The 27466-nt window shown below is 63.3% G+C and overlaps 1 protein-coding gene across 17 annotated transcripts; it reads left to right on the top strand.

The window, feature by feature from the left end:
* The first annotated feature begins 593 nt into the window (after positions 1–593).
* On the top strand, positions 594–26582 carry LOC308349580 (uncharacterized protein). Of its 17 annotated transcripts, none has more exons than XR_013967459.1 (15): positions 594–687; positions 1503–2255; positions 2464–2570; positions 3427–3566; positions 4579–4773; positions 4914–6058; positions 7159–7330; positions 7671–8200; positions 8756–10109; positions 10436–10554; positions 15656–15772; positions 16251–16395; positions 18071–19028; positions 19596–19658; positions 26315–26582. XR_013967459.1 is itself a non-coding variant. In XM_080814343.1 (15 exons), exons 13-15 carry the CDS (start codon positions 19021–19023, stop codon positions 21354–21356), a joined length of 276 nt encoding a protein of 91 aa, XP_080670469.1. In that variant the 5' UTR covers positions 594–687; positions 1503–2255; positions 2464–2570; positions 3427–3566; positions 4579–4773; positions 4914–6058; positions 7159–7330; positions 7671–8200; positions 8756–10109; positions 10436–10554; positions 15656–15772; positions 16251–16395; positions 18071–19020; the 3' UTR covers positions 21357–21494. The 17 variants fall into 17 exon arrangements, 4 of the variants coding, with proteins under 4 accessions (XP_080670469.1, XP_080670468.1, XP_080670470.1 ...); XR_013967460.1 differs by lacking the exon at positions 26315–26582 and adding an exon at positions 21152–21323; XR_013967461.1 differs by lacking the exon at positions 26315–26582 and adding an exon at positions 10888–11143 and having other exon boundaries at positions 19596–19946.
* Positions 26583–27466: the final 884 nt, after the last annotated feature.

Here is a 27466-nt window from a genome sequence, read left to right on the forward strand (position 1 = left end):
TGAGGCCAGGGGACACGTTCTCTCTCCTCACCCCTCTTTCCCCTTGCGTCTCCTGCCAGGGCTCCGCACTGATCAAACCCAAGGAGAAGCGGGCCTCACGGCCGCGAGCGGGTGGGGAGGTCGCAGCGCAGCGGGGGCAGGGGAGACCCGGGCTCAGACCTATACGTGAGCGGACGTGGCCGTCGGAGCGAGCAGGAGGCTGGCTCTCGTCCTCACTGTTGCAGTCTGCGCGAGTGACCGCCTTCCTCTGAGCTTTGCGTGCTGTGCCTCTAAGTGGAGACAAACCCTGTCCTCCAAGGGGCTTTCACGGGGGCGAGATGGGGCGGCAGAGCCCAGGCACCGAGCCGAGGGCCCGGCCCCCTCGGCTGCATGGGCACCGCCGTGCCCCACGCTCCCTGAGCCGGGCAACCTGGACGGAGTGAGGTTCAAGGGGCAGGGAGGACCGGGCTGGGGGGAAGAGCAGCAAATCCCCGCCCCTCGGACCGCGGCGGTCCCCAGAGCATTTCCCGTTTCTCGGCCCGGACGCCGCAGGCCAGGAAGAGGAGGCGACTGTATGAACGGTGCCGACAAAGAGCCTGAGGCTCAGAGAGGCCGGACGACGTGCCTAAGGCCACACAGCCTGTCGCGGGCAGACTGAGCCTTTGGTCGGATTCCGGGCCCCATGTGCGTGTCCCGTAGCTCCTGCAGGTGTGTACGGTCTCGGGGGCGTCCGGGCGTGTGCGGTCTCGGGGGCGTCCGGGTGTGTGCGGTCTCGGGGGCGTCCGGGTGTGTGCGGTCTCGGGGGGCGTCCGGGTGTGTGCGGTCTCGGGGGCGTCCGGGTGTGTGCGGTCTCGGGGGCGTCCGGGTGTGTGCGGTCTCGGGGGGCGTCCGGGTGTGTGCGGTCTCGGGGGCGTCCGGGTGTGTGGCTGTCTGGGCGTGTGCGGTCTCGGGGGGCGTCCGGGCGTGTGCGGTCTCGGGGGGCGTCCGGGCGTGTGCGGTCTCGGGGGCGTCCGGGCGTGTGCGGTCTCGGGGGCGTCCGGGCGTGTGCGGTCTCGGGGGGCGTCCGGGCGTGTGCGGTCTCGGGGGCGTCCGGGCGTGTGCGGTCTCGGGGGGCGTCCGGGCGTGTGCGGTCTCGGGGGCGTCCGGGCGTGTGCGGTCTCGGGGGGCGTCCGGGCGTGTGCGGTCTCGGGGGCGTCCGGGCGTGTGCGGCCTCAGGGGGCGTCCGGGCGTGTGCGGTCTCGGGGGGCGTCTGGGTGTGTGCGGTCTCGGGGGGCGTCCGGGTGTGTGCGGTCTCGGGGGCCGTCCGGGCAGGCTCTTCCGCCCCAGAGAGCCCGCCGGGATACGCCTGTGGGCTCAGCCCCCACATGAGCGGCTGCCCCCGGGCTGGCGTCAGGCCTGGCTCACCCTTGCCTCCGAAGTACCGAGTGCATGGCAGACGTGTGGTCGCCGCTCTGGCTGGCTGAGTTAGGTCCGGAGCCCCTCTAGGAGGCCGAGGGCAAGTTCAACTCTGATTGTTGATGCAGGAAGAGCGGAGACAATCGCAGACCTGCTGGTGCATGTTTCCCCTCCCGCCATGCTGACGGTTTCTCCACGCGATGAAAAAGGGTAACGCAGTTAGCATCGGGCAGTACAGCGCGAGGGGGAGCAGCACCGCCGCAGACCGTAGCGGCCAGAAGCAAGAGCGTGTCAGGCCCCCCGGGGCACCCGCTCTTCCAGGGGCGAGGAGGGACAGAGGTGGCCCCAGCAGGACGTCGTCTCAGCGTTGGCAAGGCCAAGCCTCCTGATGACCCGCTTCCTTCCCAGAAACAGTGTGACTGTCCTTTGAAAGATGCCGTGGATGTCCCCAGCAATCCCTCTCCTGGGCGCCCGGTGCGCCTGGCAGGCAAATCAACGGGTCCAGCGGCTCTGCCTTTGGAGACACGGAGCTGAGCTGACATCTTCCAGGGACGCCCCAGAGCTTTGAGCCTGGGCACCTGGGTCTGTTCAACACAGAGCAACAGGCAGGCTCTGCGAGGGCTGTCAGCCGAGCAGTGAAAAGGGACGAGCAGCTATGTCAAAAATGACACGCCGGCTTCTGCTGGCCTTGCAAAGCAGGTCTGCGGTGACGTGACCGCGGCCGACAGCCAGCAGCACAAGTGGCCGGTTTCCGTACTGGATTGAAATCCACCCGGCTCCCTGCGTTCGCAGTGATGACTTCCAATGCTAATTCTCAGCGGGCCAGGCATGAAAGATATTCACGGGCACTACTCAGTGAGGGCCCTTTGGAGTTATTTGAGGTACCTGTGATGAAAACATCTGTGCCGCTTGCTTTTGTGTGGTTTTGTTCCCTTGCTTTCAATTATGCGGTCGAAGAATCTCTGGGAGGGAGAGAAAGAAGGAGACTTTGCTGATGTGGTTCTTTCCCTTTCTGATAAAAGAGGGTGCCTGGTCAGATGTCTGAGCAGCGGAAGGGAGAGGCAAACTTTCATTTTCTACATTGACTAGGGGCGCACGCTGCTTGATGCAAATGGGGTTGTTCTGAACACATCTCCCGGTGTCCTGCCGGGCTGCCTGGGGTCGCTTAACCGTTCTCTCCACATGACACAGAAAGGGTGAGTTTCCTGGGATCCCATCTGTGAGTCTAAGTAATTGATAGGAGGCCTGTGGCAGAAAGGGCGGGAGGAGGCTACGTGTGCTTGGATGTGTGCACGCGGGTCTGTATGTGCCCGCACGCACATGTGTGTATGGGTGCAGGTGCATGTGTGTGCAAATGTGTACGCATGCTCTAGCACGCGTGTGTGTGCACGAGCGTACACATGTATGTATGGGTGCAGGTGTGTGCGCAAATGCCTGTGCCTGTTCTAGCACATGGGGTTATGTGTGCATGCGCACCTGTGTGCATGTGCACACACGTGTGCGTGGATGCGTGTGTGCATGTGTGGGTGCAGGCGCGTGTCCGTGTGTGCTTGTGGGATTTCCCATCTACCCCTCATCCATATTTCTAGTTGCACAGACCTGAGGCGTCTCTTGTCTCCCATCACTGTGGATTTCTCTGTTCTCTCCTGGGGAAGTTGTGCCAGGAAGAGCAGGCTGGGAGGGACTCAGAGAGGGGCCAAGGGTCGCAGCCCGACAGCTGTGGGATGCAGGTGCTCTGTGCTTGTGGGAACTGCGGCTAGAAAAAGCTCTTGGTCCCTCTTGCTCCCAGAGATGATGGTGGGTGTGTTACCCTCCAGGACCCGGATGTGGCTGAGGCACAGGTCCCGTGTGCCTCCGTCTGCTCTGCGGGCTTGGGGGGTGTCGAGTGCACCACTGGCTCTGCCCGTATGCAGACAGGCCCCTGCATACCCTGGGCTCTCCAATCTAACAACTGACGGTTTCTAAGAAACATCCCTCGGTTGCAGGAACGGACTCAGATGCCTCGTGATTGCGGGAAACACAGAGAAGCTCTGCTCTCTCCTGTTCCCACAGCGCAGAAGTGGCAGGCGGGACCTGGAAAGGACACCAGTCCTCACACTGGGATTTCTGGAGCCCCTGGGAGCCCCTGGGTCCCCGCACAGCCCTTGAGGGGTCGACGCACGGTGGCTGCGCTGCTTGCTGATGGAGGGCAGGTTAGGTGTTGGATCCGAACCTGCGTGGAGCAGCGCGGCCGGGTCCAGACGCACCCCTCAGACGGATGCTGCCCCGTCACACACGCTTTCTTTCTTCTCCCTGCACGCCGCTGTCCTTCCCTGCGTCGCTGGCTGGCTTGCAGCTGCCCCGGCCGACCCCAGACCTACCCCGCCCCGTCCACTCTGGTCTGCACCTGGCTCCCTGCACCCCTTGCCTTCTGGCTGGGACCCGGGTGCCGGCAGGCCACACCAGGCGGGCTCGCGGCAGGAGGGGAGGGCTGCCCCTCCCCCGAAGGCTCTGATGACCCCTGCGGGCCCTGCCCTGTGGCTGCCCTTCCACCCACTCACCTTACAGGTCTGGAGGTCTGTCCTGCGTGCATACGGGGGCGGGGCTCGCGAGACCCTTCCGTGGCCTCCAGCAGCTTCGGGAAGCAGGCCGCGTCCTGCGGCTTGGGCCCCCCCTCCCCCCGCCTTCCAGCCCGCAGGGTCTCCCATGTCTCTCCCCGACTCGCCGCCTGCCATCTCCTCTGCTGCGTCTCACCTCCTCTGCCTCCCACCCCTGCCTGCGTCCTTCTCTGACCTCGTGGTTAGGTCGGGCCACAGGTCATCCTGGACCTTCTCTCTTCTCAACGTCCTTGACTCAGTCACATCTGCAAAGCCCCTGTTGTCACACGAGGTACCAAATTCACAAGTTCCGAGGACTCAGATGTGGACTCTGGGGTCGTGGGCTCTATCGGCCACCCTCCGCCTTCCCTCTGCTCTGCTGATGGGGCAGCACCCCTCCCCCACCCGCCCCGGCACTTGACTCGCCCACTCCGTCCACACATTCGGAATGGCTCCTTCCACTAAGTGCCTCGCCCACCACCCGTGCGTGCTGGGACACAGGACACGGGACGGCTCCTCCCACTTCCCAAGCAAGGCTTCCTCTCCCGACGGCATCCTCTTATCTGGGTTCAGGCAGAGAGCCCAGACATGCCTCCTCCTGTCTTTTCCTGCTCACAATCCTCTGCAGGGATTCCCCTGGACGGCTGCCCGCCTTTGTCCCAAGCAGACTCTGGAGGAGCTCAGAGAGTCCGGCAGAGAGACCCCCACACGTGTTCATGGAGCGTGGAGGCGCTCTGGGTCCCCCTGCCCGCCTGCGGTGCTCACCTCACAGTCACCCCCCTCCACTGGCCCCACAAGACCGTGACGGGGCCGCCAGCGCCCGGTACGTGGTCATCCACCGGGCTCGGTCTCCTCCCTGGGCGCGTGTGGGTCTGGACGCCGGTGCCGGGTCGTGCTCTCCGTGTGTGCCGAGGGCCACGTGGGCTGGCGCTTACAAGGGGTGCCCCCTCCTTCCGCCCCCAGAGCGTTCGGCTCCAATGACGTATTTAGCCACCGTGGCGTCTTCCAGAGGACACTGGCCCTGGTCGCCGCCCTCAGGCAGGAACGACGTGAGGGCCGGGGCTGTGTCCCCCACGCCTGCCGAGAAACCGGCTCGGAGCAGGGCGCAGCGGCCGCCGTCTCTCTCGGGCTCCTGTTCGCGCCGCCGCCCTTCCTCCTGCTCCGCGCGGTCCGCGCTGTGTCTGCTCATGAGGGCGGGGGGCTGCGGCTGAGAAGTCACTGTGCACGGGCTGGGCCGGGGGGCTGCCCTCGAGAAGACCCGCGTTCCGAGTGGAGGGGTTTCAGGCCAAAGAGCGTGAGGTTTGGGCGGGAAGGGTGGTCAGCGTCCCTGTCTCCAGGCCTCGGGCTGCTCAGGCGGCACCCGAGACCCTCCTGGGTGGTCTCCACGTGCTTCTTGCTCCTGGCACGTGAGTCACCGATGCTCCCAGGGAGCCGAGAGGCCGGCATGCCCAAGGCCTGCGTCCCACTGGGCCCGTGGAGACACCAAGGCTGGGACGGGTCCTCATCTACCAGCGTCCAGCCTCGGCAGCCCAGCCGACCTCTCGACCTCTGGCATTTCGTTTGCATGTGGGATATCTCGGGTGGGTTTTTTTCCCCGGGTTGGGCTACGCAGACAGAGGCGGCAGGACCCCGGGGACGGAGGGAGGCACGGGCGGGTCCCAAGGCAGCTCTGGCCCTGCCTGCTGGACGCTCACACACGTGTGCGTGTGCGTGTGCGTGTACGTGTATGAGATGGTGCGCTTCTCAGAGAGCAGCAGGTGTGGGGATCTTTCCCACCTGATCAGTTCTGGACGGCCGCTGTGTTTTCCTGCCTCCTGTCTTAACGGCCTCGATCAGAGCATCTCCGAATCGATGGCGCCTCGGTCTGAGACCCTCTGGAAGGAGCCAGTGGGAGTCACGTCAGCTGCCGACACGGATGGCGTCGGACGTGCTGGGCTGAGGCCCTGCCAGGGAGGCCAACCGCCCGCTGTCCCCACAGCGCGGCCGGCTCCGTTCCGAAGCCCGGGTCCCCGGGACACCAACGGTCGAAGGGCAGGTGCCGTGGGTCGCCTGGAGTCGGCCTCCCTCCTCCTCGTGGTGTCACTCAGTTTCCTCAGCGGCCCTAGGAGGTGCTGTCACCGCTCTCTGTCCTAAGGGCAGGGTGTGGGGGACACCTGTCTGCCACAGAGCTGGCTGTGACCCGGCTCTGACCCCAGGCTCAGGGTCTTCTCCCCAGATGGTGTCGGTGGGGAAGGTTCCAGAGTCTGGGATGTGCGGTTGACGTCAGCATGTGCGATGTATCCGAGGGACTGGGGGCTTGGAGTGGGGAGCCCGGCTGGGGGCACCAAGTGCTGTGTTCGCTGGGCTGTGAGCGCTTGTGCCGCTAGCCCGGCCGCGCCTGGTGCCCGCCCTCTGCTGGGCTCCTTCCTCGGGAGGAAGGGGCAGCTCTTTACCGTTTCCCAGGACAGTTCTGCTGCTGGGACAGCTGTGGGTTTAGGGGGACTGCCCCCGCCCTGGACATGGTGGCGGGGAGCGCGAGTCCGCTGGCGAGGCGGAGACCGCTCTGACCACGGTCTCTGCTGGGTCCTGCTGAAAGTCCTGGCGGGGGGCTGCCTGTGAGTCGGGGAAGAAGGGACCCCGATGAGGCTCGTGTCAGCCTGGCTACTCTCAGGAAGGGCAGAGGGACGTGGAAGGGCACGTTCAAGGGCTTCTCTGCTTCCAGGGCTCTGGCGAGATGTGGGGCCGGCGTGTCCGGGCTCAGAGATGGGGGAGGGGGCAGGGGGAGACCGGTCCCTGCCTTCATGGAGCTCCCAGCCAGGGGAGCCCGCCCAGCGGAATCTGGCTCTGCGGCTGTTGGGGAACATGCGGGAGGAGCCCCGGGACCGCGGGGAGGGACCTGCATTTCCCAGCTTCCCCGCGGGGAGGTGCTCAGACGTCTCCAGCAGCGAAGTCAGGATGGGCCTGAGTCTGACTGGCTCCAGAGCTCACAGCCACCCCCTGGCTCAAGGCCTCTTTGCCAAGGAACCGATTGGCCCTGGGAGGGAGGAGAAGGCTTCCAGGCAGAGGGAAGGAGACTTACCTGGGCTGACATGTTCTCGTCCCCTTATCTTCTCAGTAAATGTGACTCCAGAATAAGTTAAACAGTGGGGAGGGGGGACGTGTTCTAACCCTGGAGTGGCTTTTGTGGCCTCCATCAGTCCTAAGTACCCTTTTATGTCCCTCTCAAAAGACGGCACCAAGTGTCCTTGCCGTGCCGCCAGCGTTACTCCGTGAGAAGGGAACTGTGCATCTTGCCTTGGAGCAGTGTGATTTGGGGGTGAACCAGTGCCCTCTGGGTAACCGCCGCCAGGCCTCAGTTGAGAGAGCAACATCGCAGTCCCGCGCATCTCCCAAGTTGTGAGGTGTGGTCCCAGTGGTGTCTGGGGACTGCGGGTGGCCGCCGCCCCTCCAGGCACGCTCTGTCCCGCAGGTGGCATCAGCAGGGTCCCCCCCGCCCCCTGGGCCTGGCGCGGCGGGCCCTGGCTGTCCCGGGAGAGCGTGCTGGTGTGTCCCCCGGTCGCTGCACCTTGGTCTGCCCTATTTCCAGGCTCGGAGACGGCAGGCGCCTCTAAAGGCAACTGCAGGATCTCTCCGTCTCCAGCTCCTCCCTGGGCCGCTCTGTCCTAGCATTTGGGCATTTAATAATGCAGACAAGAGGCTCTTGTCCTATTAATTATTAATCGCTCTTTTTGCATTTCTAAGGGCAGCAGGAGATGAGCTCTGGGGCGGAAGGAAATGGAGCTCAGGGGGAGCGGCAGAAGCAGCCACCCTCCTCCCAGACGCCCCCGCGGGGAGGCCTCTCAGCTCTTTCTGGTCCCGTCCTTGGAGGAGCCACGTGCTGACTCTGTCTGTCTGCGCCCGGGAGCCCCAGATCGCCAAGGCACTGGGGTTGTCCGGCAGAAAAAGCAGGTGGGCCCTCCTTCGCCTGGGAGCGGCCCCCTCACGTCCCGCCAGCCGCGGGCGTCGGGGTTTGCTGCTCTCGTGGAGAACCTCCCTCCCGCCGGCCATTTCCTGGTCCTGCGCCCACAGCCCCTGGAGCTCACTGCAGGGCCGGGGTTGGGGGGGAGCCGTGGGGGCCGTGGGCGGCTCCCCCCGCTGAGGGTCAGCGTCCGCCCCAGCCCTCAGGAATTCTGTTTCCTTACGAACTCGGCCCTCAGCCTCGGGAAGTGGAATTGAGAAACCGACGAAGGGAGAGACCAGGAAGAGAAAAGAGAAACGCGCCAGCCTCGCGGGTAGACTTCGTGTCCTTCCAAGCCTGGGGTGGGAGGGTCATGGCAGGTCTCGTGGGAGGTTCCCCAGGGGCGGGGAGGGGGTGGGGCTCGGGGCGGGGCCACCAGCTGGGGGACGTGCATCCCCCACACCTGCTCCTTCCGGCTGGTGAAGATAAGAGGAGGGGGCAAGTCCGGGGCCACAAGGAGGAGGGCACTGTCAGCCGGGCACTGCCTTCCCAGAGGCCGTGCCGGGCAGCGACCCGGAGTCCCCGTGTGAGAGGCAATTCTCAGCACATTGGGGTCCAGGTTCCCTGAGCCCTGCTCCTGGGTGGGCGCTGCACCCTTGAGGAGGCTATGGCAGTGGAGGGGAAAGCACCCACCCCCAGGGCCCAGGGGACCCCCAAGAGAGCAGAGCCAGCCAACATCCTCCTGGAGGTCCCCACAGCCCCACGGTGAATGCCGAGCTCCAGTGAGGCCGCCCAGAGCCCACAGAGCCTGGGCCAGCCCGCGTTCCTGTCCCCTGTCCCCCGCAGGGCCTGCGAGTGCCCACACTCTGGGCCTTCTCCTGTCTCCTAGGTGTGCCCGGCTCAGGCGCCGTGTCCACTTGGGATGCCCAGGCCCCAGCTGCCCCTACAGGAGTCCGAGCCCCGGCTTGCTTATATGCGGCTCCTTGGTGCCAGGGGTCCCCTGGGCCGCAGCCCCCTCCAGCCCCTCCCTATGCCTCCCTGAGGTCACACAGCAGCTGTGCCTCTCGGGGCCTTGCACAGCAGGAGCACGGGAGCTGCTTCTGAACGCCATGGCGTGCTCGGCCCCTCGGGGTCTCGGCGGGAACACTGAGAAGCTTCTGCCCTGCACGTTCTCCACATCGTTCCCGTGAAGGGACGGTAGCTGGGGCTTCGTCTTCAGCATCCCGCACGGGGGCTCCTGGTCTCTGCGGTGAGACGAGGACCCCCAGGTCCCGGAGAGGCAGCAGGGCCTGTGGAAGGAACACGGTGGGCGCCGGATCTCGGCTGTTGTGCTCATTGTGCTCTTTTTCCTATTCTGCGGCTCTGACGACTTCGTCTAAGACTCTGACGCAGCCCCCCGTCAGCCCAGGGCCCCGTTCTCTCCGGGCTCGGGGGAGGGAGTGGGGCCCGACAGCACTGCCCCCCAGGCCTGGCCACCAGCCTTCCGGTCGTCCCTCCTTCAGACAGCGGCAGAGCTCACGTCCCTGCTCTGCTGTTTTCTCACTGTGTCTGATTTCCTTTGTCCTTATGCACCCGTGACCTTGGAAGGTGGCCCAGAGACCCACGTGTGCGAGAGCCCCCCTGCGTAACCAAATGGCCTGGTTGTCTCCCTTCGGGGTGCGTTCCCACAAGGGCCTTGCTCAGGTCAAGGCCACTTGTGCTGCCAAACAGCCCACCGGGAAGGCACCCTGGTTGACCCCCCGGTGCATGCGAGGGCTGGTTTTACTTTAAGAATGACGGTTTCCTTTCCTGTGACAAGAGCAGGAACGCTTCTGCAGGCAGAGCACGAGGGCGGAGAGTTTTCGTCAGCGCCCTTTGCTCCCGGGTATCGGAGGCACCGAGTCAGGGCGGAGGCAGCGGCCCGCCCGGGAGGTCCCTGCCGCTTCGCCGGGGCTGGGGATGTGGAGCTGGGAGCATCCCCCGCCTCCCTCCACCGGCAGCCCCTGAGCACGGGTGCTGCCGGCAGAAAGCGTGTCCAGACCTTCCGTGCAGATGGCGGGGAGGCAGATCCGAGAGGCCATGATGGTGCTCGAAGCCCAGAGGTGGGCAGAAGCCGTCGCAGAGGACGTCCCGCAGCGGCCGAGGCTCCCGGGGCGGCAGGAGAACAGCCCGAGGAGCGAACCTGGAGTAACGAGGACCCCCCGGGCCCGCCCAAAGCCGACGGAAGCAGCCTTGCCTTCTGCGAGCGGGAGACGAGGCGGAAGGTGGGTGAAGGCCGGGCCGGGTGGGGAGCTGGGCCCCCCGTCTGCAGCGGGGGGGCTGCCTGCGCTTCGGGGCGTGGGGGGGCGGGTGTTGAGAAAGCCCCGTAGGAGAGCGGCCTGGGAGGCAAGAGGCTCCGGTGAGCAGCAGCTGCCCAGGGCTCTCCCCGCAGGCCGCGACTGCCTCGCGGGTCCCCGTTGCCAAGGAGAGCAGCGCTGCCCAGACTTGGGTGGGATCTCCCGGAACACCTCCCTTCTGCGTTCGGCTCCCGTGGCTGTCTTCCTCCCACGTCTTCTTTGTGTCTCTTACATAACCCATCCCTCTGGGACAGACGTGTGGGAAGTAAGTGAATGAGTCCAGCTTTCACACCGGAGGCCGAGCTGGAGGAAGCACCAGGAACGCCCGCCTGGGCCAGACAGTCTCTGCGGTCTGCCTCGTGCACGGCGTTCAGTGAGTGGGGCGGGATTGAACCAGAAAAGTCTGCACCGTGGAGCCTCTCCCCCGTGCGTGCAGCCCAGACCCACACCCCTGTTGGTCCCTTTCTCCACCCGCAGCCACGGTCCACGGGATACAGTCGGAGAAAGCGAGGTCCGCAAGCCTCGTGCTCTCGTGTTCACCCGTGCCCTGCCTGGGAGGGAAGGTCCCCGGGTTGTAGGAAATGAAACGTGGCGCCGCAGGGTAACGTAACTCTCCCCAGTGGACAGACCGATGTTGGGGAAGGAGGGCTCGAGCACGCAGGCCTTCAAGCTCCAATCATTTTCTCGGCGACCTTTCTGACACCAGGCAGCAGGTGCTTGGAGCCCTAAGGAGGGATTACACGCAGGACGTTGCAGAGCCGCACTGGGGTCTCGCTCCACGCGTCCGTGTGGGTGGCTTCTGTCCGCTGGGAGAGGGGCTGCGGCACCAGCCCGGGACGCACCCGACTGCCCCCTCCATCAAGGGCGTAACTGCGTGGACGTGGATCGGAAGGCACTTCTGGGGGCAGGCGTTTCCGGGGGTCCCTCAGCACCTGGCCCCTTCCTCCATCTTCCCACCGGAGGTCAGACACTAAAAAGGGCTCCGAGACCAGGGGGCACATGGTCCTTGGCTGCTGTCATGGCAACGCATTCCACAAACATTCGTGGAGCTGCGGGTCCACGGCAGCCACTGAGACAGCGGTGTGAGAGGACAGCCCTGTCCCGCCCAGGTGCGGGCGCCAGGGAAGGGCGTGGAGACGGCCGCCCTTGAGCCATGCGGGAAGAGTGGGGCAGACCGGACCGCACAAAGAGGGAGGGGTCACTGTCTCCCCGAAGGACGCAAGAGGAGGGGAATGAGGGGCACAGTGAAAGCGCTCAGAAGGGGCCTTGGCACACACCTGCTCCACCGGTGCTCGAACACCAAGCGTACACAGTGTAGCCCGATACGTAGGGGAGAACACAGCCTCGAAGGCAAGAGAGCCGCAGCCCCGGGAGGGCCGATCCCGCATGGCTCCTACCCCTGAGGCCCCTGCTGCTGACCCCCGGCACCCCTTTGGAATTGGGGAGAGGCCGCTCGGCGCAGGTGGCCCCTGGCTGGGCACCCACAGGCCAGCCGGCCCTTCCCACTCAAGTGTGAGAGGGAGACACTCTGCTGGGCTGGGGGTTGGTGGCTCCGGGTCGGGTTTGGACGAGGTCTGTCTGACCCTCACGCCGCAGGACCACATGGGATCCTTCCTTTCTGGTGGCTGGACGGGGCAGCCTCTGTCCTGACCTCTCAGATAGACGCAGGACCTAATTCCTAACCCACGGCAGCGTCGGGGCAGCCCTGACTGTGAGGGGACAGTCGGGTGCCAGAGACGGTGTGGGCAGCGCAGTACATGGCACCCAGGCCGTTGACAGCCGTGGGCCACTGGAGGGTCTGCCGGGAGCTGCCAAGGTCTTGGGGCTTTTGGGCGGAGGGCAGAGGCCCTTGGGGAAATTCTCCCGTGATACACCCAGGAGGTGCCAGCCATCCCCTCCCCCGCAGTCTGGCCCCACGGGGGCAGCCGCCCTTGCACACTGGGTTGGGGCTGTGTTCTGCTTCCTGTCCCCTATCACCCTGTCCTCGATGCGGGCTTTCTGCCTTTCTCCTCGGGGGTGCACTGAGAAGACACCGTGCCCTGGGAGTGAGAAGAACGGCCGAGGTCCCCTGTGTGCTTTGGCGGCAGCCGGGACTTGGGGCCAAGTGCTCCTTCTCCTCTGGGTCTCAGGGTGGCCCCTCTCCGTCAGAACAGGTGTCACATGGGGTCTCAGCATAACTGACCCCAGGCCCCCCGGCGAGTGGCAGGGCCACATCTGAGAACCTGGCCGCTTTCCCCGCCGGCCTCCAGCCAGGCCCTGGCCGCCTCGGGGTGCCGCCTCCCTGCCAGGCTCCCCCTTCCCCGCCGCGGTGCGCCTCCCCACACAGCGCGTTCTTGGGCATGCTCTCGGGCTCTAACCCCGGTCCTGGAGCATCGCATGGCACCTTGACAACAAGGCAGCTCCCGTAGACTTGTTCTGACCTTCAGGATGGCTCCGGGGGGACAATTACGGCAGAGCGGCAGGAAAAGCTGTGGGTTGTACCCCTGGAAGAGGGATCGAAGGAGGGGGACTTTCCAGGCCAGCGGCTAGTGCAGAACACTCGCGGCAGCTCTGAAGCGTGAGCGGGCTCTCTGCGCCGACCCGCAGGGAAAACCTCGCGCACACTCGGGGAAGGATGAGATTAGGACGGGCGGGGCTGCGTCCTGGCTTCCTGGGGCCACAAGTGGGCAGTTTACAGAGCAGGAGGATGTCCAAGGGGCTGGGGGCCGGGCCTGGGGTGCGGACGGGCCTCCCCCATTGGCATGCAGACCCTGCCTGTCCCCGCGAGTCCGTGCAGTCCCTCTGTGCTGGTCTGTGTCCTGTCCCTCTTCTTACAAGGGGACCGACAGTATAGGATCAGGGACACCCCACTGACCCCACGGAACCTTCATCTCCTGTCTCCAAGTACAGTCACAGGCATAGGTGCTGGGGTCCACGACTTGAACATGACATCTGGGGGGACAGCTCTGCCGGACCAGCCTGTGGCTGCTCCCCACGCAGGGCAGGGCACGCCCCTCCCCTCCAAGAGCGGCAGGTGTCTCCCTGCACACAGAGCTCTGCCTGGAGAGCCTGTGTGCTCGGCGCCACGGGGAGGAGTTGGAACGGGCCTTGCAAAGAGCGTGGGGCCTCGGACCAAGACAGGTGCAGGTGGGAAAGGGGAGGGGCCTGCACAGACCCTCGCGGGAGGGGGAGGGGTGGAGGAATCGGGCACAGTCCCGCACCCTACGTGTCTCTCCTCCACGGAAGCTGCCCAGTCGTGTTGGCCTCGTGGCTCGCAGGGCCCATGGGGGAAGGAGCTGCGAGTACGGAGAGGCCCGGTGGCCTCGCGATCCGGGCTCCACAGGGCTGGGCAGTCGGGGCATGAGGACCAGGCTGGGCAGGGACAGGGTCACGAAGGATGAGGAGGGCCAGAACCTGGAGACAGACCAAAGAAAGTGCTAGAAGCGAGCCTCCACGGACAGAGGCACACCACAGAGTGAAGAGCATCCCGTGGACCATGTGGACGGAGCAGCTTAGCCAGTGCCCGCAGGTCCCTGGGGACGCCTGGCTCCCTGTCGCCTCCCGTGAGGGTGGCCGGCCGGCCACGCCCCAGCAGCCTCCTCAGCATCAAGCCCCAGCCCCTGCCGCCACAGGTGGCTTCGCCCTGACAGAAGCCGCCGTAGGGGGTGGTCAGCGTCCTAGGCAAGCGGTGCGGGTGTGCTCACGGGCGTCAGCCCAAAGTGACCCTATCGTTATATTTGAAGCCTTTGCTTAAGCGGTAGGAAGAGAAGCTGAGCGAACCCAGGTGTGTCCGAACTACATTCTGCCCAGGGGGAAGCACGGCTCCGGGAAACAGTGGGGAATGAGGCGCAAAGCGCGCGGAGGGGCCTGAAGCCGGGACAAACCGCCTGTCCCTGTGCGGCGAGGTCCTCAGCTGCGCGCCCGCCGGCGGTGCTCAGTGGCCCTCGGTTTCTGCTCGCCCACAGGGCCTACAGCACTGGCCTGCCTGACACTGTCGCGGGGAGCAAAAGGACGAGGCCCCCACAGTGGGGCGGGGCTGTGGGAGGCAGTGACGGAGGCAGTGAGGACCACGCGACTTGAGGGAGATGTGGCTCTGGGTCCTCCTGAGTTGGGTTGGTCAAGGCAGTGGGGCACCCTGCGTCTGAATGCAGGGATGTGAGGGGTGTGCAACGGCCTGGCTGTCAGAGGCTGGGGGGAGCAGGACGAGTCCCGGGACTGCCCCCCATGCTCCCCGACAGGGAGGCCGGCCCCCCTGCTTCTAGGAGTGGTGACGAAGGAGCTCCACGGCCAGGCCCGCAAACACTCTCTCCCTGGCACAGATGCATCGGCCTGGCTTGCATCCGAGCCCCTGGGGGGAGGCTCTGAACCTGCCCGAGGACAAACATCAGTGTGCAGGACCCCAGCAGCCTGGAGATGTCCCCCCAGGGAGCCTGATGGGCAGCGAGAAAGCCCCCTGCACCTGAAGACTGGGGCCCCCCGACACAGACGTGGTCAGCAGGGCTCTGCACCAAGTCTTCCGTCCTGAGGTGGTCGCCACGGGCAGGGTTGGCCAGTTCTCTGCCTCCAGTCCCACCTGGGCCCCAGCCCACATGGCTGGTGTCACCTGGGAAGTCACATTGACATTCGTTTTGTGTCAAGTGTGTGCGGAGGGTAATTCCTTCCTCCCGAACTGTGGAGATGGATAGCACAGGGCTCCAGCGAGACCTCCGCCCCTCGTAGGGCACGGACCAGCCCCTGACGGTGCCACCACCTGCCCCGAGGCTCCATCCACCGGCGGGCCTGTTAATTTAAGCATCGCTGCCCAGGACGCACAGAGGGAGACCCGCACCGTCCTCGGGAGGGGCACTTAACTAGGCCTGTTTGCGGATCCAGGGCCCTTGTCCACCCAAACCACAAGCCACCACCGTATCCAGGCTTCCAGGAGGGACGATGGACATAATATGGCGATTTGGTGGACAGCAGCGTGGGGTCACATGCACTGGCAGGACACGTCCACGGGGAGAGGCGGGGTCATCATGTGGGGGGGCGAAGGTCAAGGACCAAGGTGGGAGGGGCACAGCGGTGCGGTGGCGGGTCGTGGTTTCGAAAGGGGAGCTGAGCACCGCCGCTTGGCGGGAAGGCCCGGCTGGGAAGCCGTGGGGCCTCCTGGGACGGTGGGACCAGAGAGGCAAAGCTGTGTTGTGCTCCCGGGGTCAACCCCGTCCTGGTGTAGGAGTGGTCCCAATGACCTCGTGCCCAGCGGTCTCTGGTTTACGGTGCGGCCCAGGCCACAGAGAGGGAGAGGGAGGGGCTGGCATGATCGGGGAATGCACTGGAAACAGCCTCAGACCCTCCGCCCTCCCTGCACTGCTGTTAGTGGGACCCCTTGTTCGAGCAGCCCCGGAGCCAGGCTGCCATCCCGAGGGACCGCGAGCGGTGGGCCAGCCTGGAGGACCACCGGCTGCAGGTGCAGAAGTCTTTGTCTAAAGGGGACACTGCCTTCTTTTCGCCCTCAGAGAGGAGCCCCTGGAATCAGCAGGAATACCACCCCAAGGCGCTGTCGCCACACACCTGAAATCCTGCGGAGACAGACCGTGTGCGCCGTGGGGTCACAAGAAGGCCAGCTCCAAACAGTGCGTCCTGGGGACAGCCCTGCTCTACCATCCCCACGTCCACAGAGGCGCTGAGAGGGAGGAAGTGGGATGGCCTTCACACCGCGGCGGGGAAGGATGCCGGGATTGCCCCAGACAGGAGCGGGCACCCCGGCAGGAGCGTAAGCCCTCTGTCCTAGGGCTGCGGGCGTCCGTGCACCAGGGTGCCCAGGAGGGGGCTTCCTAGAGGGAGGGGTGGAGGGTGCGGGCCAGCAGGTAAGGCTCTTCTCTGCTGTCCCAGGTACCCGCCTGAGGTGGCTGACCGTGTGTGTCAGCCTCATGGGGCAACGGGGGCCCAGATATCTGGCCAAGCCTCACTCTGGGCATGTCCGTGAGGGTGTTTCTGGAGGAGATTAATATTGGAAGTACAGAGGAGGAGCATGGAGGGCGTCCCCAGGTGGGTGGGCCTCCCGCGGTCTGTAGAGGACTGGAAGAGAACGGAGCACTGATCCGACACCAGGTGAGAGAGCTACTCTGCCCGCCTGCGTCCGAGCTGGGACACGGTCTCCGGTCCAGACGGATGCAGACGAGAAGCACACGATCGCCTCTCCTGGGTCGTCCGCTTGCTGACTGGAGGTCTGGGACTCCTTATCCTCCAGGACCTTGTAAGTCAATTCCTGATAAGAAATCTTTCTCTACACACACACACGCACACACACACACACACACACCCCTCCTATTGGGTCTGTTTCTCTGGAGAACCTTCAGACACTATTGCTGTCCAGCAAATCACCACCCCGTTAGTGGCTTCAAACAACACACATCAGTCCCACGGTGTCCGGAGATCTTAGCTGTGTCTCCCGCTCAGGGTCTCCCAGAGCTGCAGTGAAGATCTGGTCAGGCTGCATTTCCTCCTGACGCTCCATTTGGAAGACGTCTACTTCCAAGATCTGACTATAGGCAGGATTCCTTTCCTTGTCTTTACAGGACACTAGGCCAGCTTTTTGCTCCTAGAGCTCATCTGTGGCTCCTTCAGCTTATCTATAGCTTCCAGAGGTCACCTATAGCTCCTAGTTTTCTGCAGCTCCTAGAGGTCATGCATAGATCCTAGAGGTCATGCACAGCTCCTAGAGGTCATGTATAGTAGCTTCTAGAGGTTGTGTAGCTTGTAAGGCTCCTGGAGGATCCTTGGCTCCTGAAGGTCATTGTAGTTCCTAGAGGTCATGCACAGCTCCGGGGGATTGTCCTCAGCTCCTGGTGTCATCTGTGGCTCTTAGAGTTCACAGTAGGTCATGGAGGTCAGCCTCAGCTCCTAGAGGTGACTTTGACTTCTAGTAAGAAGTCAGCCCCAAATCTTGAAGGTCATTTGCAGTTTCTAGAGGTCATCTGCAGCTAGTAAAGGCTTTTCACAGCTCCTAGGGGTCACCCATGGCTCCTGGAGGTCATTGTAACTCCTATAATGAACTATGGCTCTTAGAGGCCATCCATAGCGCCTGGGGTCGTCCGGAGCTCCTTGCCCTGTGGGCTTTCCCCATACTTTACTTGGCCAACATGGTCACCCCCAGAACCTCTGCCAGCAAGGAGGAGTCTCACAGAGGTGCTGTCATCACAGAAGCTGCACCCCTCGGCATGTGCGGTCCGTTGGTTAGAGGAGGTGAAGGTCCCTCCACACCCAGAGGAGGGTCTCACAGGGCGTGTCTGTCCACCAATCACACAGCGCGTCTGTCCCCAGAATGTACAATTCTGGGCCGCCTAAATCACATGATTATGTTTTAGGTCGCAATCATATATTTTAAGACTTCCAGTTTCTCTCGAGTTCAACCCCTAAAACACAGAACCCCTCTTAATGTAAACAGCTTATCCGTGTTCGTTCTCCTGGCTGACTGTACTCACATTGGTCCCATGCGCCTTTTCATTCTTTCGGTTCAGGAACTCGCCCCGAGCTCCCCCTGCGGGCTCTGCCCTCCGTAAGCTCTCGCCTTTGGGGGACAGAGTGTCTGTGTGCGGCCGCTCCGCTGGGAATCCGAGTTCTGGGTCAGGAGTGGGAGGCGGGGTGTGTCCTGTGGGGACCAGGGCCGGGCCTGGAGCCGTCAGAGGGGCCAGATCTGTTCAACTGAGGCTCATTTAGACTCGACCCCAAATGACCTCCTCAGAAAAACAGATGGAAATGGGCGTGTGGGTTTATGAGGACGGTTGGTCGTCGTCCTCTCTGCTCTGGGCGGGCCGCTGCTCCGACCAGCCTTCCTCCGCCCTCCTGCCCTCTCTCAGGCGCCACTCTGTCCCCTCCCGTCCTGTCCCCCTTCGCACGGGCCCCTTCTCAATATCCCCTCTCTCCCACAGGAGCGGCACCGCAGCAACAGGACTGCCCCTGGCTCCCTTGCTTGGGGAAGGGACCCTGTGATCTGCCCCCGCTCCCTCCCCTCCCAGCCCGGCCTGGCTCTGTGGCCTTCCTCCCGCGGCCCGGCGCCCTCCGGCCCCTTGCTGAGCTCGCTGACGTCTTGGACGAAGGTGAAGACGGCGGCCGCCCCATCTCCGCTCTGCTCGTCTCCTCACTGACTTTGGTGGGGACCCCCATGTCCTCTTGGCTCCTCCGGTCCCCTCCCGCCTCTCTGGCTGGGGCCGGCTCTTCACAGACGCCCCCGCTCGCGGGGCCCTGGGCTCTGCGAAGAGGCCGCAGTTGACGTGAGCCTTCTCTTGTGATCAGACGGTGTGGCCGGGTGTCGTCTTTGCTGGTACGAACCGTCACATGTGTCTCTGTTCACGGTCCGATCTCTCTGCGGGGATGAATTTGTAGAACTGGAACGTTCTCTCTTGCCTACACGCGCCTGTTCCGGGGATCCTCTCCTCGCCCCGGAGACTTTCATTTCCAACCCCTCCCTCACGCCTTCCCTGACCCCCGTGGGACCTTTCCGGGGCCGCGTGTGAGCCTCCCTCACGTCCTGGATCACTTCGACCTTCACTTTCACCTTGTGTGACAGCGGCTCCCCCCGGTACCAGCTCCCGTGCGACTCGGTGTCCAGAGAGCTCAGCAGGCGGACGCGTCGCTGGGTCGGGGCTGGGCCCCGGCCTCTGAGCCCGTGGGCCGCCGGCCGGCACCCGCAGGTCTGGCCCCAGGTTTCCTCCGGTGGAAAACGGGACGTGACCTCCATCTGCAGACTGAGTCGCTGACCGAGGACCGGCTGCATCAGACGGCGGCGCGCTGTGGCACGTCGCGGGGGGCCGTCGCTACGGTCACCCCGCGCCGCCGTGAGACAGGAGTGACCGGTGTTCGTTAAGTGAACGGACGGGGGATGGGCAGGTGAGCAAGAGTCCGCCGGGAGCCCTCAAGACCGGAAGACAGCAAAGGAAGGGGGGGGGGACAGCAAAGGAAAGGCGGGGGTGGGGAGAGCGCAAAGGAAGGGCGGGGGGCAGTGAGCGCGTCTGCCAGGAACCCACCGCGCGCCCCCCAAGCCCTTCCGAGATCCTGCTTCCTTTCTGCTCCCCCAAGAAAGGGCTGTGGGGAGCAGGTGCTAGAGATTTTAGTCTTAAAAATGAGAAGATTTAGAAACTATCCAAAATTTTAAGTTGAGAAGGAAGCTTATCCCGATGGATTCAGGTTCAAATCCGGACTCGTGACCTCGGGTGGTGGATTCCAGGATCCCGCCTGCTTTTTCCCGGGGCCTCCCCCTTCCGTGCACGCGGCCGGCGGCTGATCTAAACGCGCTCACCTAACTGGGCTCAGCGGCCTGCTTCTCCCCGCGGAAGGCGGTCTACACGGTCTGCACGGTCTACGCCGTTCACAGCCAGCTGCGCCCACCCCCTCTTCCCACCTGCGCCAAGAGCGTCTGCCCTTCCCCTTCCACCCAGATTCCCTTCCTGTTTTCAGAGGCTGGGACGAGCCCGAGCCCCGAGGAGGAAGCGGCCTCCAGGCAAAGTGCCGGTGTCGGAGGTGAGCGCTTGCCTGGCCCGGACGCCTTGAGGCTGCTGCGGCGGCGTGGCGTCCAGACCTGATCTGCATCTCGCATTCCCAAATTTATGACGGAGGGGGTGGCGTGCTGATACGCATGACTCCTCGTAGATCTCCAGAAATGAATTTCCTGACATTTTGCTCTTAAACAAAATGTCTATGTGTTGCCCGTCCAAGCAGGTGATTTGTGCGTTCTGAGAGCCACGGGCTCCGGCAGCTCATCTTCTCCAACATTACTGGATGGGCCATTATAGACAAGATTTACTTGGTATTTGTCCTTTTTCTAAATCTGCACATTTATTTAAAGTAGCGTGCTGGGCTCTCCGTTGAGGAATGGTCTCAGACCCAGCTGTCATGCACCTGGGTCGTTGCCAAACATGGATGGTTCAAAAGAAGGTGGTATCCACGGATGTGAGCTGAGAGGGGAGAGAGATAGAGACCAGGAAGGAAGCTTTCTGCAGAGCAGAACGTGGAGTGAACACGGATAAAGCTGGTGGACCGTAGAAGACAGGTCACAGGTCTTCCCGTCTCCCCGTAGGCAGAGGTGCTGGCCACGCACTCTCTCTGTCCATCCTCCCTGATGCTGGTGGGCAGCCAGGCCTGGTGTGGGGTCCAACATGACCAAAAGGAGATAGGACGAGCAAGCTGGGGTCTAGACACCCAAAGACGTGGGCCGGTAGCAAGGTTTGAGTCCCAGGTGGCGCCCAGTCCCTCCGGGAGCAGCGAGCTAGCCCCTCTCCTTGGGGCCCCCGGCATGCAGGTGAACGGGGCGTGGGGCTCAGATGGAGGGGAGCACAGCCTGACTGGTCCGGCTACCAGGCTGGGGCCAAAGCCTTGACTTCCTTAGTGGCTGGAGGCCTGCGCTGGAGCTCGGGCTCTGCTCTGCTAACTCAGCCAAGACCCTTTGCGGCTGGAGTTCTGCTCTGGCTCCCCGAAGGAAGGGGTTGGGCCAGTCGGCGCCCGAGGTCCTCACAGGATGTCATGGTGTAGGATTTGTTCTCTGAACTCCGGCCTGGCCCCGACATGATGGCAGGTCCCGGGGACAACAGCCGTGGGGAACCTGCCCCTCCCCCGCCTCCCCCCTCCCCCGCACGTGATGGTGACCCGGGGCTGCCCCTCCTGGACCGTCGTCTTCTCGGTGCACACACGTCCGCAGGCTGCCTTCGTTTCCCTATGGCCTCCCCTGGCCTTTCGGGCCTCTCACTGTGGCGCGCCAGGCTGGGCTCTGGGTTGCGGTGTTCCTCGGACGGGGGCTCACGGCTGTGGTCTCCAGCTCACGCCCCTGCTGAGCCCCGCTGCTCTCTGTCTGTTGACCAGCTGCCCCGCAGCGCTCGGCGTGGGCCGGGAACCGGGCTGGCCTCCCGCCCCGCCACCCTGGGCTGCCTCCTTCCTCACCTTCGCCCCCCAGGTGTGGCTGCTTCGTCCTTCTGGAGGCTCAGCCCCTGGGGCCACCGGCCTCTTCTCTCCTCTCACAGTGACCCCAACACAGGGGGCTCCTGCCGGCCTGCCTTTGCAGCACGACCGCTCAGCTCGTATCACCTGGCCCGGCCTGGCCCCGCCGCCGCCCGGGCCACCCCCGCCACACAGCGGTCTGCTCTCTTCACGGCCACCCCAGATCTCTCCCAGAAACACAAGCCGGATCGCTCTTCATCTCCACTCAACACCCTCAGGTGGCCTTGATTTCACTCTGAAGAAAGCCAAGCCCTCGCTGTGGCCTGGAGCCCCTTATGCTCGGGCTCCCGTCGCCATCCTGACCCTCTGTCCTGACCCGCCCGTGAGCTGGTGCCCAGACCACCTCGCTGTTCCTCACCTTGTCAGGCGTGGCCCACCTGCTGGATGTCCGTGTGCCTGGCTGTGTGGCTGGGGCCCCTGCCCCCGACATCTACAAGGCTCTGCCCTCTGCCTCCAAGCTTCCCCCAGGGAGACTGCTGGTGTCCACTCCGATGGGGACCCTCTGACACCCTGGGTCGCTTCTCACGCCAGCCCATGCCCCGCCGCTCCTTGCCCCTCCGCATCTTCTTCCCGGCACTCGTCACCCTGGAGCGAACCCTGTCGTTTTCCTCTTCAGCCGGCCCCTGTGGTGCATCACCAACTCTTCAAGCTGGGGGCTTGTGATGTGATCGCTGACGCATAGGACACGAGGAAGCACAGGGCCCTCGGGCCGGCTGGCGGCGGGTGTGGTGACGCTCCAGGGGGGAGGTGGGCAGTGCACGGCCTTGGGAGCAGAAACATGAACGTGCTCATTCTGTGCCCTGGGGGACCCACAAGGCCGGGCAGGTGGGGGTGTGCGGCGGGACTGGCACCGAGGAAAACTGTCCTGGGGGCAGAGATGAGCGCAGGCGGTGGTGGGGGGTGGAGGGTGCTGGCGGTGGGGTGCCTCCTGACTGGCAGCGGGCCACGCGGTAGGGGTGGGCGGGATGGGGGCTTGCACAGAGGATCGAGGCGTCCACTTCCACCGGGCACGTCTGTTCCACTGGGTCCGTCCAGCGGGCGCCGGGGCCTCTCCACCCTGTTGCCTCGTGCAAACTGCCCTCTGATCTCTCCTCGGATTTTGGGTTTCGATTTTTCGGTCTGCACAGCCAGGATAACATGTGAGAGGAGCCCCCTCCTAGGCGTCGTATGAATACCGTGCGGGGCCACAGACGAGGCGGGTGGGAGGACGGATGACGCCAGTCCGTGCCCAGGGGAGCTCGGGGACCGTGTGGTGTGAATCGTGGAGATTGCTAAGAGCCTCGGGCACATGCTGCCGAAGGACACAGCGCGGCACGTGGCATCCAAGGGGGCCGGGACTCAAGGTGTGGAAAAGCTGCTGCTTTCTGTAACGGCCGAGGCCCCGATGGTGGGGAGGGTGGCGCGTGTGCAGACGAAGGAGACCCCATGTGCTGGGCAGACCTGTGACCTTGGGTCCTGACACGGAGGCCACCAGAGACAGAGTCACTGGCCAATGTCCTTCCAGACTCTCAGGGATGAATGGCATTGTTTTAAGAAGAGCTTTGTGTCCCCATGATGACAAGAGCACCCATCCTTTGTGCAAACCCACTTTCCCCCAGCGAATCCCGCGGTGGTATTGCTGACTCTGGCCAGTTTCCCTGATGGAAACTCTTCTTGCCAGAACCTCAGGGAGACGAGGACCCAGGAAGCCACTCTCCACTTGCTTGGCTTCTCTCCAGACGACAGTCTCCACTGGGAACAGAAACCCTCAGAGCGTCCTCGAGTGACAGTCTGAAGATGACCCAACATCTGGGACACTGTCCAAGTGTTCAGATGCACCAAGAGGCGGGGGTTAACCAAGACTTCGGCTCGCGCGTGCGAGACAGTGAGAAGCCCTCAGGGCTGACCGAGCTCCCTTCCGGGGAGCGGGCGCATGCGTGTACCCGGCGGCAGCTGTAGGGCTGACAGAGCCATCCGGGGTAACCCAGATCTCGTTCCTGCAAAGCCCTGATCTTCTAACTTGCGGGGATTTCTGGAGTTGCCTGCGGTGGCCTGACTAAAACAGGGTCCACACGCTCCCTTAATTCACTGGACATCCTCCCTCTTGCCCCTCACGCAGCGATGGCCGTGTGGTCCCCAGACCATAGCCAGGGCCCAGCGTACGGCTGGGCCGACCCCGCCAGCAGGGCTCGGGCTGGCCGCACCACAGACTGGCCGAGGGGGCAATGGCTGAGTCTGGGACACAAGTCCTACGTGAGCTGGGGTCCCTCCCCGAGCAGCCCGCTGGGCGTGTGTCGCACGATCTTTGAGGACCGGGGCGCTGCAGTCTGTGGGACCTCTGGGGCGGCGAGTGTGGCCTTCGGTGCCCTCGGCATGGGCAGGGCTCACCTGCACACTCACGCAGAGGTGGCCGAGGTACAGAGACACGAACTTCCGGCAGCGAGGACACTTCAAATTCAAGTGCTTTAGCCCAGAGAGGATGTTTTCCACGGCGCCGCCATCGTCACAGACACAGCCCACGCGGGGATGGAGAAAGGGCCTGGAGGTTTTGGGGCCCTGGGCATTTGTGGGCTGCAGGTCTGAGGTTCCCCAACAAGCCGGCTGCGTCAAGTCCACCTTCTCCACCTTGGACGCTCAGCAGCAGACCGGGACGGGCTAAGGTCTGACGGGGAGGGCTGGGGTCCCATCTCCCAGCCTGAGCGCGGCCGTGACCTCAGGCAGCCCACGGGGCCGCACGGTGAGCTCCCCTGCCGAGAGGTATGGGGTTCATCGATGAAGACATGTTGCCATGTGGTTTTCACTTAAGAAGTAATTTCGAGCGCAGTCACATTTTTACATTCCGCTTTCCACTGGGTTCGATTAATGGTCCACGCTCGGCGGAAGCAGGTGAGTGTCGGCAACGACTCCTACCGCTGGTGCAGAAGCCCTCGCTGGACCGGAGCAGCCCAAGTCCGGGCAGGCGGCGGTGCGGCTCGAGGTCGGGGGAGGGCTTATGACCTGGACGTGTCCTTTAGGGGACACAGTTCAACCCGTCAGGCCAGCTCTGCTCCCATCCCGAGGAAATCAGTCTGGGTGAGCAGCAGACCAGGAAGACAGAAGCACCACGAACGGCAAACGGCAGATTAATGATGACGGCTTTCCCGCTAAAAGCCAGGTGCTCTCACCCAGCTTGCCACCTGTCACTTAACTCGTCCCTTCCCGGGGCCCTAGAAGTCGGGCTGGAGCTGCCAGCATCCGGGTCACCGTCCCCGGACCTCAGTCTTCCCATGCTGCTGCGGGAACGACGGCCCGCACGTCTTCAGTCCAGGACTCGGTTGCCGCGTTCCTACAGCCCTCGGCGCTGGCACCACGCCCGGACAGCCCCACCCCGTGTGGACCACCGCCTGGGGCCCAGGTGTGGCTCAGTCCACGCCGGTCCCGGGGTGGGATCGCCGAGATGGGCCGCACACACTGCTGGGCTCCAGGGCGAACTGCTGTGGCCGGTTTTGTGTCCAGCACAAAGCTGTTTCTAGGACTCAAGTGTGCAGGGAGGCCCCTTTCTTTCCATTGTATTATACAGATACCAGTTTCTGTCAATGCGAAGCAAATTTTTTTTTTTCAGCATCTTTGTATTTTTAGTTCTGCTTTTTTTTTGGTGCAAACTCATTTTTTTTAGGTTGTTAATCCTATTTTGAAATGACTATTTGAACTTGAACATATTTGCAGATCTAGCTGTCCATTTCAACCCTCATCACCACACTCCTCCGCTCTGGTCTGTCGCAGCCCCCACGGCGGTTACCGCTCTTCTCCCCGTTGTGGGTTAAAACACTCGGGACGTCCTCCAGTCCCACCGTCCGCGTGTGAGGACTGCTGTCTCGCCGTGCTGTGGGTGCAGACCGACAGGAGCTGGTCGGCTTTGTCTATGCCGCAGCTCACGGGATCAGGAAGGGAGCGTGGCTGTGGGCCGGTGGGGCCCGGGGACAGGGGCGCAGCTGGGCACGGCGCTCGCTCTGACGATCCCAGGGACCGCGGCAGTTGCCTGCAGTGCGATCGTGCCGGTCTGCGGACCGTCTTTGAGGTGGGACGTTATTTCCCTCTGAGACGGTGGGAGGGCAGCCTCAGAAATTAGGGTGGTTGTCCCTCTGGCTGTGACCTTGTGATCCCGGACAGGGGCAACCGTGCTGCGAGCGGACAGGGCTCGCTTCTTTCTAGTCAGGTCCACGTGGGATGGGGCACCCCTGAAGGTGGGGGGGCCGGCTTGGCCTGGGCGCACACACGCGCAGGAGCATTCCTTTGGGAGAAAGGGGGTTGGTGGCCGTCTGCGGCCTGCGGGGGCCGCGTGGGTCAAGCAGGCGGCAGGAGACCCGGAGCTGGCCTTTGTTTTTCTCTGCCGCGCTGGGCAGACAGGCCGACCCCTCGGAATCGTGCTTCCTTCCTGCTCAGTGGGGGGCGACGAGCAAGCCTTGTCTCCGTCGATCCTGTCCTCAGTCGTGTTCCTCTTCCTGGGAAGTGACTGGCGGGTTGGGAAGTGCGCTCAGCACGGCCCGCAGGCGAGTGGCTCCCTGGGATCCCGAGCTCCCCCACGCACCGTGTGTCCAGGCCCGGGACAGAGCAGTACCCCACGCCCCCGGGGCTTCCCCGGGCCGCACGTGTCTCCCCCACACCTGCGTAATGCTGAACCCCTGACAGACAGTGGAGGGGCCCATGGGTCCCACCTCCAGTGCTCGGGCCCACCGGCCCCCGCGCTCCTTCCCTCGGAGCCGCGTCACGGCGTTGCGGGCACAACAGGCCACCGTGCAGGGAGCCCCGTTACAGCCCGTGAGGAGACCTCCATGCGTTTTTGGGCTTGCTTCTTGCGCTTCTGGTGAAATTCTGTGTGAAATGTGAAATATGCATCTTACAACAGAAGCAAGTATCCCCGGAGAAGTACACGATCAGGGATAGATTTTGGAAAATACAAGCTTTAAATAAAAATTCCTGTGTAGCTCTCTGACCCAGAGACGACGGTGGGAGTGAGGTCCCATGCGGGGCCTCACGTCTCTGGGTGTTTTAATGCGAGTCTAGTCCACATACAGGCAGATTCACTCTCTAATATCCTTTTGTATTTTAAAATATCCCGGACTATGTCCACGCCGTCGTTAAACGTCCCCATGGCGTTGTTTCCGTGACTGCTTCGCGTCTCTGCCGAGGAACGCGCTCTCACACTCCATTTCTTCTCCTTTTCGCAGTTTTCTTCATGGCATAAGCCACTGGCTGCCGGTTCGTGACGGACTTCATTGCTTCTCGTCTGGGTCCTTGGCTGACACAGGAGCTCTGGCCGGACCAGCTTCGCCAGGCTCTGGCCGCTGTGTCTCCGGAGCGCAGGACACTCGGAGCACGTGAGAGGCGCTCAGCGAACACCGGCTGGGCGAGTGAAGGGGCTTGACCAACCTCCCACGCACAGACACGTCACGGGTGATGCAGTGGGACCCCCGAGTACATCTTTGTGTGTCTGCTCCAAACGTCGGCACGTCCTCTTAGGCCATGTTTCTAGGTAAAAAGTATGGATGTTCCTATGACTCTTAACAAAAATGGCTAGGGGCGCCTGGGGGGCTCCGTGGGTGAAGCCTCTGCCTTCGGCTCAGGTCAGGATCTCAGGGTCCTGGGATCGAGCCCCACATCGGGCTCTCTGCTCAGTGGGGAGCCTGCTTCCCCCCCCCTCTGCCTGACTCTCTGCCTGCTTGTGATCTCTGTCTGTCAAGTAAACAAATAAAATCTTTAAAAATAGTATAAAATAAAATAAAAATGGCCAAGTTAGTGTCCAGAAAAGCTATCCTCACTTACATTCTCACCACTGCTGTGGGAGAGAACGACATTTTTCACTTCTTCCCAAATACTCATCTGCGCGTATTTGCATCTCCTTCAACCGACGGACGCTCCGCACAGCCTCATGCTAATGTGAGTCACGTTTCCCGTGAAATGGGGAAGGCCCACGTATTTTTTGACCGTTTACATTTCCAACTGCCTGTTCAGTTTCTTTATCCGTGCTATTTTTTCCCCATTTCTTTGTTGGATTTCTTTACTTCTGTGGGTGTCACTCTGTTTCATGCAGCAAATATTTTTATTTGCCATTTCTCTCTTAATTTGGTCGTGATATTTTTGATGCGTAGCATCACTCCTTCTGTATACGGTCAGGCGCGTCCACGTCTTCCTCTACGACCTGGCAGACCGCAGTTCTGATCCGGGATCACAGCCCAGCCGGGCCGGCAGCGGCTCTCTCTGAACCAGGAGCCCCTCCACGAATTTAGGACCCTGGGCGTCGCCGCTGAAGCGAGGGGAGGGAGCCATACATCTTCCTCAGATCGGATTAAAGTTCATCCCTGTAGCAGAGACAAGACGTA

The sequence above is a fragment of the Martes martes genome (genome assembly GCF_963455335.1).
Source record: "Martes martes genome assembly, chromosome: 9".
Classification (NCBI taxonomy): domain Eukaryota; kingdom Metazoa; phylum Chordata; class Mammalia; order Carnivora; family Mustelidae; genus Martes; species Martes martes.

Excerpts from the sequence above, each read along its gene's own strand:
- LOC308349580 (XM_080814342.1), top strand. Across the intron at positions 4,774-4,913 it reads GACGGGGCCGCCAGCGCCCG|AGCGTTCGGCTCCAATGACG; the intron begins GTACGTGGTCAT and ends TTCCGCCCCCAG.